Source organism: Carlito syrichta, unplaced genomic scaffold (assembly GCF_000164805.1).
Source record: "Carlito syrichta isolate Samal-C Ts95f unplaced genomic scaffold, Tarsius_syrichta-2.0.1 Scaffold301868, whole genome shotgun sequence".
NCBI classification, from domain to species: domain Eukaryota; kingdom Metazoa; phylum Chordata; class Mammalia; order Primates; family Tarsiidae; genus Carlito; species Carlito syrichta.
In genome coordinates this window covers 572,686-591,679 of record NW_007245964.1, presented here as the reverse complement: position 1 = coordinate 591,679, position 18,994 = coordinate 572,686, and the positions used below count along the sequence as shown (strand labels likewise).

The 18,994-nt window shown below is 43.5% G+C and overlaps 1 protein-coding gene across 1 annotated transcript in view; it reads left to right on the top strand.

The window, feature by feature from the left end:
* FHOD3 (formin homology 2 domain containing 3) overlaps positions 1-18,994 on the top strand; it is a 456,996-nt gene that overhangs the window by 149,009 nt on the left and 288,993 nt on the right. Inside the window, 1 exon segment of the mRNA XM_021711121.1 lies at positions 17,279-17,346. Coding sequence (XP_021566796.1) covers positions 17,279-17,346 — 68 coding nt within the window.

Genomic DNA, 18,994 nt, shown 5'->3' with positions numbered 1-18,994 from the left:
TTAGGTTGTTTCCATGTTTTTGCAGTTGTGAATTGTGCTGCAATAGACATACAAGAGCAGATGTCTTTTTAAATATAATTTCCTTTCCTTTGGGTAGATACCTCATATTGAGATTGCTGGATCTAATGGTAGATTTACTAATAGTTCTTTGAGAAACCACCATACCGATTTCCGCAGAGGTTGTACTAAATTGTACTCCTACCAACAGTGTATAAGCATTCCCTTTTCACTGCAGCTGTGCCAGCATCTATTGTTTTTTGACTTTTTAATAACGGCCATTCTGACTGGGGTAAGGTGGTATCTCATTGCGGTTTTAATTTGCATTTCCCTGATGAATAGTGAGGATAAGCATTTTTTCAAATGTCTTTTGGCCATCAGTATATCTTCTTTTGAAGAATGTCTGTTCATGTTGTCTGCCCACTTTTTAATAGGATGGTTTTTTATTTCTCATTGATTTGTTTGAGTTTTTTTGGTAGATTCTGGATATTAGCCCTTTGCTGAATGTATAGTTTGTGAACATTTTCTCCCATTGTGTAGGTTGTCTATATACTCCATGATTCCTTTGCTGAAAATGCACATATTTTAAATGCATAGTTTGATGACTTTTGACAACTATATGCACCTTCACAAGCAAGAGAAGAAAACGTTTTCCCAAAACTTTCTTGGTGCCTCTTCCCCATCAATCTCTGCCACACCCAATCCAAGCAAGCACTGATGTGTTTTCTGTCACTGTAGATCAGATTTGTCTTTTCTAAAACTTCATATGCAGTTATATTGTATGTACTCTCTTGTGTCTGGCTTCTTTCACTTAGCGTAATGTGGTTGAAATTCATCTTTCTATGTTGCATGTATTGAAAGTTTGTATTGCTGATTTGTGCTCCCTTATATGAATGTACTGCAGTTTGTTTATTCCATTCACCAACCGATGAACATTTGGGCTGTTTCCAGTAGTTTCTTTTTTTAAAAATCATTGTAAATAAAAGCTCTATGAATCTTGGTGAAATATTTTTACATGTGTATATTTTTGTTTTCCTTGTGAAAAGTCCTAGAAGTGGAATTACTGGGTCAAATGATTGATGTATGTTTCGATTCGTAAGAAACTGTCAGGACTGGGCACAGTGGCTCACATCTGTAATCCCAGTACTTTGAGAGGCTGAGGCAGGAGGATTACTTGAGCTCAGGTGTTTGAGACCAGCCTGGACAACATAGTGAGACAAAAAAGTCAACTGAGCGTGGTGGTGCATGCCCGTAGTCCTAGCTACTAGGGAAGCCAATGTGGGAGGATGGCCTAAGCCCAGGAGGTCGAGGCTATAGTAAGCCGTCATTGTGCCACTGTACCCCAGCCTGGGCAACAGAGTGAGACCTCTGACTCAAGAAAGAAGGAAGGGAAGGGAAGGGAAGGGAAGGCAAGGGAAGGGAAGTGAAGGCAAGAGAAGAGAAGGAAAGAGAAGGAAAGAGAATAGAAAGCATCAAACTGCTTTCCAGAGTCATTGCACCATCTCAATCCCACCAGCAGGGCGTTGGGCCCCAATTGCTTCAGGTTCTTGTTAGCCTGGTCTGACCAGTCTTTTTATTGTCAGTCATTCTAACAGTGCAATGTGCCAGCTCTTTTGCAGCTGAAAGAAATGGGGCCCAGAAATATTATGGGTCTTGCCTAAGAGCACACAGGTAGTCAATACCTGAGGTGTGGTAAGGCCCTAGGCCCCTGAGCCTGTTACGGTGCTCTTCTCACCCAACCCTGCCCCCTTCTCTGTGTGAGCCCTTGTGTAACCCCGTTATTCCATGGAAGATGACAGTGAGCCAAGTGATAATCAGGCAATACATAGTGATTAATTATTAGGTTCAGAAATGCTTATTTCCCTGAGGCTTCTAACCCTGAGTTTTCCATTCCTGTCTTCTGTAATCGAAACCTGCCAGAAATGCAAAGCCACATCTACCTTGTTTCCCAATGATCTTCTCAAATATGTGGGACTCACCTAGTGGTTACCCCAGAGGGGAAGGGATGATGTGACGCTCAGTATTTTGCAATTTTTGTTTTCACTGCAGCAACTTGTTGCAACTACTCTTTGGCTTAGCCTTTCTTGCCACAAGACCCACACAGCCTAGAAATAAATACAGAGGAAAAGCATTAGGATGCAAGAAGGGAAGTAGAGACAGCTTGTTCTTTAATGTATGCAAAACTTTAGTCCAGGTGAGAATGTGTTACAACACAAAACCACTATGTAAGGTGGGCTGTGCTTATAAAAATGCTGTGATAGGATCTTTCACCGTGGTTCTTCCCTCCTCCACTGGTTAGTGAATAAACTCTCATCAAAACCATTGTTTTAAAAATCCAATCTTTTCTCTGATGCAGTTTTGTTTGCTTTATAGGGTACTTGCCATAGATTAATGGCAGTGTCCATCTTGAAAAATACTTAAAGGAAGAACCCTGGTCCCCTGGAGTGGGGCAGGAGAACTGCTTCGCTTTGCTGTCTCTGTGCTGTGACATGATTAATGCTGGATTGTTCCCTTTTTGACCCCAGTTAATGATCCTTATTTTCTCTCCAGGGTTAGACATTCATTTCTTCTTCTCAAAGTGTTTAGGGCAGGGAGGGTGAACATTTTTCCCTGTCAAGAGCCATTGACCCCAGGAAGGAAGATGCCTTCTCTTTGAGGGAGTGATTGCGCCTTGGAGAGACGTGCCCAGGGCCTAGCCGGGGCTGTCTGAGCTCAGGAGACCTTCTCACTACCTGGTTAGGAGGACCCAACAGAAGATAGGCGGTATCTCGCCAGCCCTGAATGCAGTGCCCAGGAAAAGCCTGACTGTTTACTGCATGTAGGGTCTTAGGTATGTCATCGAAGATTTGGGGGCAGGAGAGAGAAGGAAAAGTAGTCTTCTGAGTACCTAACTTGTGCCCAGGTGATCCACCATGATTGTTTCTCAGTCCATGGCTTCAAAATGTCAGGATGTGTATATATATATATATTTTAGTTGGGGTCTCACTCTGTTGCCCAGGCTGGAGTGCAGTGGCATGATCATGGCTCACCATAGCCTCAAACTCCTGGCTTAAGCAATCTTCCCACCTCAGCCTCTCAAGTAGCTGGGACTACAGGTGCGCACCACCATGACCAGCTAATTTTTAAATTTTTTTGTAGAGATGAGGTCTCACTATGTTGCCTGGGCTGGTCTTAATCCTGTACTCCAGCGATCCTCCCACCTCAGTCTCCCAAAGTTCTTGGATTACAGGCATGAGCCACTGTGCCAGCCCGGAATGTGTATTTTTAATCCTGTTTTTCTGGTAAGAAAACTGAGGTGCAGAGAGGAATCTCTTCTGAAATGCAGATACAGACTTAGGAACCCAGACAGTGGTGCTGTCTAAGGCTGTGGTACAGTGGTGCAGAACAGGTACCCTGTGCAGGGTGAGGACTTTGCCAGTAGGGGGCACAGTTGAAGTGAAGAAACGCCCCCAAGGGCAGGCAGGAGAGAGTATCAGGGGTCAAGGGTGGCAACTTTTGTGAACTGAGGCTGGGCCATGATTTGCTCGGAAAAGGCCAAGACTAGGCCAGTTCTGCCTGTATTTGGTGCTTCTGTAAGAGGATCAAGTAGTTTTGACGTATGTCCTCAGGGGCTTGTGGGGTGGTAAGTGGTTGTGGTTCCTGACCTTGTACTGGGGTGGTTTTGGTCTCCTAAATTTTCTGCCAGGAGAGTGAAGTCGAGTTAGGCCTCGCAGCCAACTGAAGATGGTCTGTGGAGGCCACCAGGGACCCTGGATGCTTCCAGAAGAATGAGAAAGAATGGATTTGTCTGTTAGGAAGGCTCCCTTCCTTTGTGCCCTGCCAGTGGGGTGGGGGGGTGGGGGGGGGTGGAGAGGGTGAGGAGGGCCAGCTGTGGGTCAGTGACAGCTATTGTGCCATGGCCACCTCAGGACAAGGACACCCCTCATGCAAGCAAGACCAACTCAGCGCACGTGCTTTATTGTTTTTAAAAGAGAACTAGAAAGAGAAGTGCACGTAATCTTGAGAAAATGTTCCAATGTTTTAACTTAATTTTGAAATTAAGAAAGGGAATTAGAAAAGTTCATGAATAGGGCAAATATGTTAAGGTTTTCCAGATCCCTCATGATGGGAGAAGAGAACAAAAGAAGAAGGAAATATAGAAAGAATGAGAAGGAGAAGGGAGGAGGGCAGTGAGCCAAGCCGCTTTCAGGACTCAGACAGCTGACAGCATAGACAGAGACGCAGGAGGGTATGTAAGCCCCTCACTGCCTGGTTTTCACACCACTGGTTGCCTCCAGGACGGTTTTTTACTGCTTTGAGATGCTAATGAGCTCATTATGTGGGTCAGCACCCTTTTTAGAGGGACAGCATCAAGGTGCTGGCCCCTCTTGGCACCTGTGCAGGGGGCCTTCATGGGATGGGTGAATGGTTTAATTTCTCTGCAGAGGGAGATCTCTGAGGGCCTGTCTCTCTCTAGTATCCTTTGAACCAGAGAAGGAAAATGGCATGCTTGAAACCAAATTGCAATTGATTAGGTGGCCTTCATTGACCGACTTGGGCCTTTTTGCCTCTGAGGAGGGAAAGTTTTGGAAATGTAAACATGGGAGCCAATGGGCATGTGCTTTTCTGGGACCCCAAAACTAACCCACGTCCTTTGATTCAGCAACTGTACACATCATTGCATGATTTAAAGCCTTTTGCGCTGGGCATGGTGGCTCACGCTTGTAATCCCAGCACTTTGGGAGGCGAGGGGATTGCTTGAGCCCAGGCTAGGCAACATAACAAGACCTCATCTCTAAATTAAAAAAAAATAAAAATAAAAAAATTAGCCAAGTATGAAGGCACATGCCTGTAGTCCCAGCTACTTGGGAAGCTGAGGCAGAAGGCTCACCTGAACGCAGAAGGTTGTGACTGTGGTGAGCTGTGATTATGCCACTGTACTCCAGCCTGGATGACAGGGTGAGACTTTGTCTCAAAAACAAAAACAAAAACAAAAAACCTTGTGCAGCCTCTAGGTCAGCAGCTCCTTGGAGGCTGTTTGCCTCCGACATGCCAGGGAGTGGGGGTAGGGGTCCTTCACCTGGCACCTCCACGGGTTCCAGCACCTGTAGCACTGGGCCATCCTCTTTGCTGACAAGTCATCTTCTCTGCCACCTGTGAGCTTTGTGAAACTTGTTATGCCCCGTGCCTCTTTTTTCGTCTCCTGTCTGGCATAGCTCTTGTCACAAAACAAATGGCCAGTGATTGTTTGAAGGAAGAAAAGAGGGAAGGATTTGGATTGTCTGCTGAGGGCAGCAAAGAAGCATCTGGAATGTCCAGGGTCCTAAAAGCTACATGCGCCTTTCTCATTGTGTAGACGTACCTGGAACTCACTCATGGGCCCCCAGGGATCCTTAGCTTGGACACATTCTCCTGCCTGTCAGTGTACACCAGCCAAACACTGCCAGGGGATGGGGGGAAGCCCCTGTGGATGAAAGCTGGCCCTGGTTTGCAGAGGTCACAGAAGTGCATGTGGACAGGTGAGCAGTGGTTGGTGGCAGAAAATGCCAAGTCCCAGGCCTGCGGCCACATGTGCAAAAAAGGTTATACAAGCCATGCCTTCCCTAAGCTCAGGCTTCCACCTCTCTCTTCCTACACATTTGCTTTTGGATCTGATTTTTCAATAGACTTTATTTTGGGGTGGGGGGAGCAGTATAAGTTTTACAGGAAAAAAAAGAGCAAAAAGTACAGAGTCCCTATATATCCTCTCCACCTTTCTCAGTTTCCCCTATGGTTAATATCTTGATGAGTGTGGTACAATGATTATGATCAATGAGTCAATACTGAGACATTATAATGAACTAAAGTCCATAGTTGACGTTGGGGCTCACTTTTTATATTGTACCTTCTGTGGGTTTTGACAAATGTATAGCGAACATGTCTACCATTACAGTGTCATACAGAATAACAGTTTCACTGCCTTTACCACTCCCTGTGCTCCACCTGCTCATCCTTTCCTCCTCCCTCCAGACCCCAGGCAACCACTGGTCTTTTTATCATCTCCACAGTTATGCTGCTTACAGAGTGGCGCTGAGTTGACTATGTATTTGTTGGCTGTAGCCTTGTTCAGACTAGCTTCTTTTGCTTATCAATACACAAGGGGGGGATGCCTCCCCAAAAAAGCAGAACTTGCTTATCAAAAATTGTATATTTATTCTTCCATGTTTAAACTTCAGTTACCTTCAAAGTATTCTCCATTTAATGTAATACACCTATCAAGATGCTTTTTCTACAGCTCAGTTTTTGAACTCATCAATTTTCATGTCTTTTAGTGCTTCTGCTGTTTTTTGTTTCACCTCTTCCACACTGGCAAAACGTTTCACTTAGAAAATTGTTTTCATCTGGGGATACAAAAAAGTCACTTGGGGTGAGATCAGGTGAAAGGGTGGGGCGTGGGGGTCATGCCATTTTTGGCCAAAAACTGCTGAACACTCAGCACGGTGTGGGCAGGTTGTTTGTGTAAATCACCCATTATGGAATGAGCAAATGCATTGAAAGAATCTCAAAAAAATAAATAAATAAAAATTAACTGAAGCCAAACACAGCCTCTCACAACAATGCTAGCTGGTATACTAATGCTGTTGGGTTCCTAGAACACTTACCTAGTGGAGAAGCCTGTGCCACAAGGGGACCACCTGCAAAATGATGACTCCATTTTTTGGGGTCCCCCCCATACACATTTAGGGTTTCTCCATGTTTTTCCATGGCTTGATAGCTTATATCTTTTTATCACTGAATAATAAATTCTCCATCGGATGGATGTTCCACTGTTCATTAATCATCACCTCCTGAGGGACATCTTGGATACTTTGGAGTCGTAGCAATTCTGAATATGGATATAATTTTCATGTCTTCTTGGCATTGTAGCCAAAGGAACAAGGCAAATTAGAGCTGTGCATTTGAGGGGTTGGGCCTATTCACAGAAAGCAGGATTCCAGAATGTTTGTGACCAAGCCAGATGGTGGGGGCATTGGGGATCTGGGTGATATGTATTTCTCCTGTGTTCTTTGCAGCCCCCAGAGTCAATGTTAGTTCATCATTTGTGAGGTCTTAGGTGCTGGGGACATAGAGGTAAGTTCTTCCCAGGTCCTGACATCAAACAGGTTCAGTGAGGGGGGTGGAATTGCAAAAGAATCATTATATGTTGGGAATATTTAAACAGATACTTATACTGACTGTATGAAAAAATTAGTGACAGTGACTGATATAAATAGAGTTACAAAGAGACAACTGAAGTACTAGATACCACCACCATCAAAACCATTCCAGGCTGGGTATGATGGCTCATACCTGCAATCTCAGCACTTTGGGAGGCTGAGGTGGGACGGTTGCTTGAGCCCAGGAGTTTGAGACCAGCCTGGGCAACATAGCGAGATCTTATCTCAATTTTTAAAATATAAAAGCTCATTCCAGCAACAAGTGTTACAATATAGGTGAGTACAGAGCGTTCACAGTGGGATTTGGGAAGGTGGGGCAGGCTTCCCAGGAGAACGACCTGGCCCACAGGGAAGGGTGAGTGGGGGAGTTGTGAAACCCTGTTCTAGGCCAGTGCGTGAAGGCTGGAGGGTGAGGCTTCTTTTGACCCCAGATTGGCTTTCAGAGAGTCAGGGACAACATTTAGGGGTTTTGGGAGAAGGCCTATTTCAGGACAGTGGCCGTGACCTGTGTTTTTCCAGTGTCCCATCCTTTTGGGAGTCACCTCCCATCCTCAGACCTCACTAACTGGCCAAGCTAGAAACCTAGGAGTCCTTTGTTCCCACCTTCCATCATTTCCTGCCCTGAGTGCCTGTTGAGTCCATCCCTTCCCACCCTCCCACTGTTCCTATCTAGACGTACCCACTCTTGCTCAGGTTATTCCAAAGGCTCCTAAACTGGATTCCTCTCTACCCACCGTCCATTCCTACTCATCTGCCTCGGCTGACCATGCCCTCAGCGACTTGATCAAATCCTGTCTCCTTAGGCTCCTTCCCTGCTTAAAATCCCTGCAGAGTTCTGTGTCACTGCCTGTGAGACATGGAGCTGAAATGCCACAGCATGGGCCCACTTAGCGCCTCCCCGTGGCTACCTTCCCTGTGTCTCTCCATGTGCCCGACTGTTCTCACACTGTACACCTGCTGACCATCCAGCCGCATTCAAGCAGTCATTCTCTTGAACATACTGCTTTGCTTTGTAGCAGTCTGGGCTAAATCCCTGTTTTCTCTTCCTCAGTTTCCCCTTTTGCACCTTACTTCTCACTGGTTAATTTTGTTCAATGTCATCTAATTGGAATCTCCATTCTCCAGCTCCGGGTCAGGGGTTCTGCCACTCCTTCCTCTGGGCCCTCCCAGGCTTGCCATCACTTTCTCATGTGGCATTGCCATGATTTGGGGACATGTCTGTCTTCCCCACTAGACCATAAACTCTTTTGATGGCAGAGACTGTCTTCATTTACATTTATAATAACCTAGTGCTCAGCATAGTCCCTACTTAGGAGGTAATTCATAATTAAGATTATTATAAGTGTTATTTACTAATAAGTATTTAAAGTATGGTTGTCATCCAAGGGAACTGGGGCCAGCACCTATAGCACCTCTCTGCCTTAGTTTCACCAGTGCAATGAAGAAGTTGGGTTTCTCAGGGATTCTTTTCCCCATGGTTCATAGAATCTCCTGAGGGATGAAGATCTCTAGCACCCGTATCCCTAGAACTGTATCAACATCTTGTGTGTCTGAATATATTTTTTACAACTTGTCTATGGAGTTTATGACCCCCAAAAGCTTAAAAATCACTAGGAAAATGCTTTCCAGAGTCTTCTTGTCATTCAAGGTCTTAAGCAGTCTCCTGTCTTATCAGGTCTCACAACTTGTCATTGTCCACATGTTGCCTCCCCATCCTTGGGCTGACTGGGGGGGGTCCCCTCATGTGTCTACCTTTCAGTGTCATCACACAGGCAGAAGTAAGGAGTCAGACTCCTCAAAGCTCTTGCTTTGGTATGTGTGAGTTTTCTCTCTGATTTTACATGGTGACGTAAGTGTCATGATAGGATGTAAGTGGGTTACAGTGGCTTGTTTATTTTATTGCTTTCGAGTTGGGGTCTTGCTGTGTCGCCGGGGCTGGAGTGCAGTGGCAAAATCACAGCTCACCGCAGCCTCAACCTCCTGGGATCAAGTGATCCTCCACCTCAGCCTCTCAAGTAGCTGGGGCTACAAATGTGTGCCACCGCGTCAAACTAATTTTTTTATTTTTTGTAGAGATGAGGTTTCACTATGTTGCCCAGGCTGATCTCAAACTTTTGGTCTCAAGCAATTCTTCCACCTTGGCCTCCCAGGGTGCTGGGATTATAGGCGTGAGCCATCGCCCCTGGCCAATGTTTGTCTTATTTTTATTATACAAACAGAACACATGGCCAATCCCATTGCTATCAGCCATTTTCAGTTACCCTCCCCCATTTCCTCAAACCTCTAATCCCAGTTCTGGGGCCAGCCCCTCTGGTATCTTGCTGCCTTAGTTTCTTCACCTGTACAATGAAGTTGGATTACGTCAGAGAGTCTTTCCCTATGGTTTACAGAATCTCCTGAAGGCCCACAGGAAGCTTCTGGTCATCTATACCCCTGAAATTATATTAACATCTCGTGTGTCTGAATATATATTATGTATTTTTGTATAACTTGTCTATGGAGTCTGACTCCAAAAAGCTTAAAAATTACTGGAAAAATGCTTTCCAAAGTGTGACCAAGTCATTTTTTTCACTGAAAAATAAAGTTTCCCTATGTGACTTTTTCTCTTTAAAATATCAGCATGTGGGCCACTGCCTTACTAGACTCTGGTGTGGCCATGTGTTCTTTGAGCTATGACTACTGCCATGTTTCCTAAGCTTTGGCCCCCTCCCCTCCTCTCTCTCTCCCTCTCTCTTTCTCTCTTTCTCTCTCTCTCCCTCTCTCTCTTCTCTCTCTCCAATTTACTTTCTAAATAAAGTATATTTTCTAATCTAAAAATAAAAGAAAATAAAATATCAGCATGTAGTAATGAAGTGGTGGTTACAGGTTGAGATGAACTGTGCTTCCATGTGTGGCCATGACACATCTGAATTCACGAGAAGAATGTGTAGAGTGTTGTTCTCTCACCTCCCTCAGTGCTGCCAGGAACTTGAGCTGTGTGCTTCCTGGCTGGGGAGAAGAGCATCGCCCAAGTCTGGCCATTTTTCTTCTGTGGGTCATCTCTGGTCACATCTCACAGAGCTGTTCTTCACCAGCTCTCTGAGACTGGTGTCTGAGAGCAAATGCCAGACAAGCTAATTTCTCATGACTGCGCACCTGAAAAATGATGACAGTTATGTTCTCTATAGCTGGTGCAAACAGTTTTAAAGGTAGGCATAGGCATTTTGCCTATGAATAAATAGCTGGCAATTTTCTGTTTTAATAAATCTCCTCTCGGAGTATGGTGTGCTTCATTGCAGCCCAACGGGAAAAGGCCAGTTATTGTCTACCCTGGGCGGAGGAGAAATTCCGGGGACTTGGTCCAAGTTTTCCCACGGAGAGCATAGTTAATGTGTTTGACGCTTGGTGAGAGAAGTGTATGCTGTAATTATTAGTCTTAAAGCCAGTGATTTTTATGGGCCCCAAAGCATGATATTCTAGATGTACCTTTTACTCCCCCTTCTCAAAGGTGACTTTGTTCCTCCCCTCCACGTTCTTTTACTGATGTCAATTGGTTCTAATTTTCTCACTGGTTCCCTCTAATTAATGTTCTGGTCTTTCTTTCCCCACATGCTGAAGTTTTTTTTTGTCACGCTCTTGTCTGAATAGGAAGCATGGGACCCCTTTGGCTGGGTTTTTTGGCACTGATCTTTGTGCCCACACAGGGGGTTTCCAACAAAGTAGAAACGATCCCAGTAGCCCTCTCCTCTTGTTATTATAAGTTAGTTTAGAGCATAACATATGATTACATCTTCTAAAGGAGCACAATTTATTTTAAAAGGCAAGAAACGTGGAAAGAAAGGATGAAGGGAAGTTCGAAAGACTTTAAAAAACCATGCTTTGATTATATTTCCTTGTCCCCACCAAATGTAGGCTCCTAATTGCATTATACTCAAAGGCTAATGTTACCCAAATGATTACACCCTGGGCACATGTCATTAGGAAGGGGGTGGGGGAATAAACTCATATGTCCTTTCATTTATTTATTGGCCAAGCACAGTCTGTCCTTGACCTAAAAGGAAGGGATATGTCATCTACCCACCCCCAGCTTCTCTCCTCTGCCGGAATCCGCACTACATCCTTCTCCTCTCTGGGACTTTCTGCAGCCTGAGTGCTCTTGAGTTGCCTGCCAGCCTTGAGGCTGTGCTAGGGGGACCTCTTGGCACATCTTACACTTGGCAGCCCCAAAGCTTCAGGAAATAGGCAAATCTTTAGGACTCTGGTCTGGTCCTGGCCCCACATTTTTGCTTTACTGTTGTAGGCTTTTCTTCTTGAGTTGGGGTCTCACTCTGTTACCCAGGCTAGAGTGCAGTGTCATATCATGACAATCACAGCTCATGGCAACTTTGACCTCCTTTCACCTCAGCCTCTCTAGTAGCTAGTACAGGCACATGCCACCAAGCCCAGCTAACTTTTTGATTTTTTTTTTTTTTTGTAGAGACGAGGTCTCTCTATGTTGCCCAGGCTGGTCTTGAACTCCTGGGCTCAGCAATCCTCCCGCCTTGGCCTCCCAAAGTACTGGGATTACAGTTGTGAGCTACCATGCCTGACCTGTTATAGGCTTTTTTGACATTCACTAGAAAGGGGGACTGGGTCACTTTTTAGTCGCTCAGGCACCATATACCCCCGATGCTCTCTCCAACTTAGAGGTCTTCAGCTGAGTCTGGGGTGGCAGGAATCATCTCCTTCTCTGCATTCTTCCCTAATTGGGGCTGCACCATCCTCACTGGCATCTGTTCATGGCCAAAGTGGACAAAGATGAGAGAGGAGAATCTCTGTGAGCTCATGGGCAAAGCTTGAGGTTCACGTGCTTTGACATGAAGACTCTGTGGCTGCCCTTTTGCTGGTTGGGGGTGGGGGTCCTGCCTCCTTTTCCTGTACCACATGCGGAATCTACTGTCTTTGGCGTTACCTAAATTTAGGCAGTAGGCACACTTGGAATTCCTTCCCTGGGGACTCAGGAGTCATTAGGACAGTCTACAGTATATTGTGTGTAGCTGGAGTGTCAGTGGACTGTGACTCAGCCCCACTAACTACAGGCTGAAGCCATATGTGCACACCCACAGACCACAGGTATATACATGAGATTCACACAGTACGAGCAGAGAATGAGATGGCAGAACTGGGAGCACAAAGGCTGTCTGTCATCCTACTTTGAGGAATCCTTACACACACCTGGGTATCATACCTGAATCTGCAAAGGAAAACTGTTCCTAGAGAGGGAGTGATTGGAGTTCAACAGGAAACGGATCCAAGAGTAATGTCAAGCATGCCCTTGGAAAGCTGGCAGGCCAGGCATTGTTCCTAGATAAGCCCTTCACACTCTAGTTTAAGCTGAAGGAGAGACCGACGCAGCCTTGGTGAGGCCTGACTCTCTGTATGGTGAACACTGCATGCAATACAAATGGGATGTTTGCTTTCTTGAACTTGGAATGTCACTCACCCAGCAAATAAAGCTCCAGACCATACTTCCCATGGTATGGCTAGTCTTGCAGCAAGGACCCCATGACCTTGGCTGTGGGAAGGATCTGTGTGGTCTCTTTAAAGCCTCACCAAAGGGCCGTTGCCAGTAGCTGGTTTGGGTGTGATGTTTGACATAGTAAAATGCCTGCTGGGTCCTCCTTTACCAGCAGAAATTATATTCCTCATAAAATGACAAATTATATGTCATTTACAAACACCTGTGCTCCCTAAGCCTTCCTAAGCCTCTAGGTAGCTTGCAGTGTCTCCTAAAATGTATGTTAAGAATCAACAGAATGAGATTGGTTAGGCATAGAGGCTTTGTTGCCACCCTTTTAAAACTAGCTGGCAACTTTCTGTTTTAATAAAGGACTGTGATTTCATTTTACATGATGGTATTGGCTCTTTGTAGAGAAAGAATGTCTTATTGAATTGTCTTTCTTAAGAGCAGCACCAGGCCAGGCTCGGTGGCTCAGCCAGTAATCCCAGCACTTTGGGAGGCCGAGGCGAAAGGATTGCCTGAGCCTGTGGGTTCGAGACCCACCCGGGCAACTTGGTGAGACTTCATCTCTATAATAAATCAAAAACTAGCCAGGCGTGGTAGTGCACGCCTGTAGTTCCAGCTACTTGGAAGGCTGAGGTAGAAGGATCCCAGCAGGTCGAGGCTGTGATGGCCAGGAGCGGCCACTGCACTCCAGCCTGGGTGACAGAGTGAGATGACTCAAAAAAAAAAAAAAAAAAAAAAAAAAAAGAGCAGCACTCTAGAGGAATGTTCCTTTAAATGAATATTTAGTTCTTTTTATTTCAGTCATAATGGTGACATTTCCTGTATTGCTCTGGTGTAATAAAGGGGCCAATGCGTGACATTTTAAAAAATGCTGGCTGCATAGAAAAATTAAAGGCTGCTATTCATTTTGGGGAAAGCACCTTTGTTAATGACATCGAAACATCACTGCCAGCTATTTGTATGAAGAATAGAAAGAGCTACAACTTCACAGATGCCATATGACAGTATTTCTGATTTAGACCTCACCTAGTGCTTTATTAGCATATGGAATTAAAAAGAAAAGCATCTTAAGAGACATTTAGTCAAAATATGTCATATTCCTCTATAGATTAGCTGTTCTTTTAAGCTTGGATACTGAAAAACAAAACTGTTAAAATGTGCAAATCTCTCTCTAAAGTCTATAGTGAGAATTATTTTGCGTACAAGAACAAATAGTTATTTGGGAACAGTACTATATATCTTATTTTTCAGCTTTGTTTGGAATAGACAATTATTTATACAAGTAAATGACTAAATTTTTTTGGAGCTTAAAGGTAATTGGAGTGGAAAGTACATACTCATCAAATAGAAATGGTAGTTTGTTTTAATGAAGACATTTGACAAGCAAGGGAAAGGGAAGGGTTTTGAATACTGCAGGAAGATGTCTTTGGCATCATATTTTCAAGGGGTTGGAGGTGGTGTAGGAGCCTCCCTTGGTCTTTGGGTCTAGTGCCACTGAGGAGTCAGTTGTGATGTCATAGAGGTTAAAGCCATGGTGAACTCATGCCAGTTAAAACACACAAATTGTCAGCTTGGATAGAAAATAAGCTGCAACTATATCTACAAGAAATTCTACATAGCTAGGTTAAAAATAAAAGAATAGAAAAAGATAAATCATGTAAATACTAGACAAAAAGATCCCTATTCATAGTAGAAAGGTAGATTTTAAAACAAGAAAGATTGCCAGGGATGAGGAGAGACATTACCTAATGATAAAAGGCCAACACACCAAAAAGCCACAGAAGTCCCAAACGTGGATGTCCCTAACAACAGGACTTCAGCGCACCTAAAGCAACAACTCATGGAGCTGAAAGGAGAAATATACATATTCACTGAAACAGTCAGACACTTCAACATGCTTTTCATATGAATATATAGAACAGTAAATGGAAAATCGGTAAGAATATAGAAGACCTGAACAACACTACCTCGGTTTGACTTAGTGGATATTTATAGATCAGCCCACCCAATAACAGCAGAATATATGTTCTTTTCAAGTGTACATGAGACATTCACCAAGATAAACCATATTCTAGGCCATAAAATAAACCTTAATAAATCAAAAAGATTGAGCATTCTAAAGTATATGTTCTTGCCATAAAGAAATTAAATTAGAAAAAAAAGAAATCAACTTAGAAATTAGTAACAGAAAAGTATTTAGTAATATACTTCTAATAAACCACGGGTCCAAAAAATAAAAACCCCACAGGGTTAAGTTATTCCCTCTTGAGTTGAATGAAATATTCAATATTAATAAAATTTTGAATTGAATGAAAAGGAAAACACACTATATCAAGTTTACAGGAAGTATCTAAACCAGTGCTTAGAAATTTACATTCAATACTTATATTAGAAAGAAGACAGTCCCTACATCAATTATTTAAGTTTTTACCTTAAAAACAAGAAAAAGAGCAAATTAAACCCAAAGCAAACAGAAAAAAGAAAATAATGAAATAGAAATAAAAAGTAATAGAAAAAGAAAACAGTGAAATCAGTAGCTGATTCTTTGAAATGATTAATAAAATTGATAGATCCCTAGCCAGACCAGTCAAGTAAAATAGAGATAAGATACAAATTACCAATGTCAAGTATAAAAGGAAATTGCTATAGTCAATAAAAAGATGACAGGGAATATTATGAACAACTTTATGTGCATGCATTTAACAACTTAAGTGAAATGGACACATTCCTTAAAAAACACAAATTACTAAAGTTCATTCAAGAAGAAAGAAGTTATCAGAATAGCCCTATATTAACTGAAGATATTGAATAAATAACACCTACATGAATTCATTCTGAAAGTAGAAGAGGAGAAAATACCCCCAACTCCTGAGGGCATGATCGCCTCAACATCCACATTATTGCAAGAAAAGAAAACAGTAGATCAGTATGTCTTATGACTATAGCTGCAGAAATCTGCAACAAACTATTAGCAGTTGTTCTCAGCTGATTTTTTCTATGAGTACTTATTCTTATTTTTAAAATGGACTGTTTTGTCTATAGCACCAAGTAGTAAAACCTTAACAACCAGAACATAACTAACCATAAAACCTTAACAACCAGAACACAACTAACCATAATCTTCATTTGGATGAATCAGAAACGATGACTAGGTTACTAGTAACTAAAGGAGACTAGAACTGTGATATTTGGAGTCCACTTATGATCTATTTCTACTTGTTGTCTGGTGGTACTTAAACAAGAAAGTCCAATGCGATATTGCCAGTTTAATAGGCACCTGGCATTGACTGTCTTCTACCAATGTTCTTCCTGGGTCAGATAAATCTTCAGGGTATGCATAGCCCTTACTTTCATCATGGCTTTTTTTTTGAAAGTTGGATTTTTAAGAAGACAGAAAAGCTCCCACAGTGGGAGGGGACCTGAAAGAGGTTGCCTGATAGCTTTATTCTTATTTATTATTTATTAGAAGTGGTATTGGTAAAAAATAAAAAACAAATCTGTTTCTCTGGGATTTGAGGAAGCTGGAAGAATTGATCACCCCAGAGACCAGAGTTCTACTCCAAAGGTGATGCGGTAGGAAACTCACTCTACTTATTAATCATATTTTGAGGCCACACAAACACTTTAGAGGTCAGTTTGAGAGTCACCAGGGCCTCGTTTCTCAGGGTCAGAGATGAATGAAACGTTCAGTGTGGGGATGATTGAATCCTCTGGAGCTATCCAGGATCCTTGTTTTTTGGAAGGTGGTGCATCTTTGTTAATCAAAACTCTTCATAATTAACAAGTATCTGTGGACTGCATATTATATTTAGAAGTGGTAGATTCTATAGTGGTCAAACAGCAAGGAGGCCTTGGAGTCACATGCTATCCGGACACCCCCACCCCACAGAATCTTGTCCTTTCACTAACCAGATGTGTGCATGCGTCCCAAGGCTGGAGGGGCCTGGCTTGCTCCCTGACCTGAGAGAAGACCACAGTGTCGGTTGTACAGTGAGTGAGGAGGCCAGGGTGCATGGCCAAGGGCTTGGCAAATTGTGCAAAAGATTTTGGATTTCATTCTGAGTGTAATGGTTTCAAATAGGGCAGTGGTGTCACCAGATAGGCTTTTCCATGTGGCCCTTCTTGTCTTTGCCAGAAGGCAAGATGTCTTGGTGCGGGAGGCCTCTGAAAATGTTACTGTGTTGCCTAGGGAACCCCAGGCCCAGAGGAGTGCTTGAGGTGACCAGAAGACCCCAAAGAAAGGAAGATGCAGGGTCTGTAAGACAACAGAGGCATTGAGATAGAAGGAAGTGTTTTGGCTGTATTGATTTTCTGGATATAGTTGGCCATCAAGTGGATACAGTCTGTAGGCTGGAAATGGAGACCACCTGGAGATAAGAAGGATAGGGACTGAGGATGCAAATCAGGGCACCTTCTACACAACTTACGAACCCTCTTTGCCTGCCACCTGTCACAGAGCAAATGTGTGTTTGCAACATTATTTATGCTGTTAGATGGGGGTCTGTATCCTAAACATAATGGGAAGGTTTTAGTGGGGGTTCTGTTGTCATTCATACTCGCTCTGTTTTTACCATCTGTGAGTCAGGTTAATTAATTGCATATGTTGTGTTCTTTATTTCAGAAAAACTGTACAATTCCAGTGGACGAGACTTAAGAAGAGCCCTTTTCTCCCTGAAGCAGATATTTCAGGTAAAAAGAAAAAAAAGGTACTCTTGGGTTCTGTGTTTGCATTGCTGTGGGATTGGATACAGACAAACTTCTACCTCCACCTGCTACACAAAAGAAAGTCTCCTCAGATTATAATATAAATTAGGTGAGCATATTAGTTGAGAATATGCTTACCATATCAAATATTTCAAACGTCATAAAAAGTAAAGACAACTTTATCAAATGATAACATTTTTCCATATTTACTTCTGTTTTCTTAAGTCTATTACAGGTATATAATTGAAGACCTATGTTCTGCTCCCCAATACCAACAGACCACTTCCCACCCCTCCCCAGAGACCTCTCTACTAACTGTTGAACTTGATGTTCATCAAGAACATGCATGTTTCCATCCTGATGGTAAATGTGCAGTATTCTTTTATATAAATCATATGCATGTGATTGTAGTCCATGTGTCCCATTTTGGCTTACTCGCTGAGAGGGGGAGAGGTGTGGGCATGGCTGTTGTAGCTCTGATTGAGGATTGCATTGTATGAATAAAACATGCGTTGTTTTGTTCACTCTTCTATTGGCAGATGGTTTGGTGAATTTCCGGTGTTTTGCTGTTATAAATTATGCTACTGTGGCCATCCTCCTCCCCCCAACCGTGCACTTGAGCAAATCTCCCTCTCAGATTCCATCTTATTCTTCCCTCCTAAGCCTTCCTTCCATCCTTGCCCTGAGAAAATCCCCAGCATAGTGAAGAGGGCTAGGACAGGTGTGTAGACAAGCTCCAAGATGATCACCATGTGAGACTGGGTGACAAGGGTCAGGAGATGGATTTGTGGAGAATATGACCATTGTGTTGAGCTTGTATCTGACTAGCTTTACTCATCCATTCTGTTGGGACTTTGGACTCTAGGGTATATTCTACCTCTCTTCAGTTCCCATATATATATGTTTTTTGGTCAAAGTCTCACTCTGTCACCCAGGTTAGAGTGTGCAGTGGCACACTCATGGCTACCACAGCTTCAACTTGCTGGGCTCAGGCGATCCTTCTACCTCAGCCTTTCAAGTAGGTGGGACTACAAGTGCATGCCACCACAACTGGCTATTTTTTTTTGTTGTTTTAGTTTATTGTAGAGGTAAGGTCTTGCCAAGTTAGGCTGGTCTTGAACTCCTGTGCTCAGGCAGTGCTCTCGCTTCTGCCTCCCAAAGTACTGGGATTACAGGCGTGAGTCACCATGCCCAGCTCCCATCTTATCTACATCCTGAAAAGATTTTCTTTGTCAGTGATTGTTATGACCAGAGTGGGTTTCTACCTGTCTAAAAGGAAATAGGCAAAAAGGCAAGTCTGAAATGCATCCTATCTGCATATTCCCATCCCATTCATCCTTTACCTTGCTCAATCATGCCATCATCTTTTCCCCCAGAACAGTCCTGTCTCCTTGTTGACATTTCTGGAGAAGAGTTCTCTTTTCTCTTCCTCCAAGAGTCATGGGTTTGAACCAGCTGCACCCTTGCTCTGTCATGCTGCACATCTCAGAAATGCCTTGAGGCTTAGAGGTCTGCTTAGTTCAGACCTGGCCTTCCCTAACCTGGAAGATTGCAACACTGTCCATGACACATCCTGTGTTGGTCCCACTAGAGGGAGATAGGGGAGTCGCTCTCCTGCTGGTTTCATGTTGCC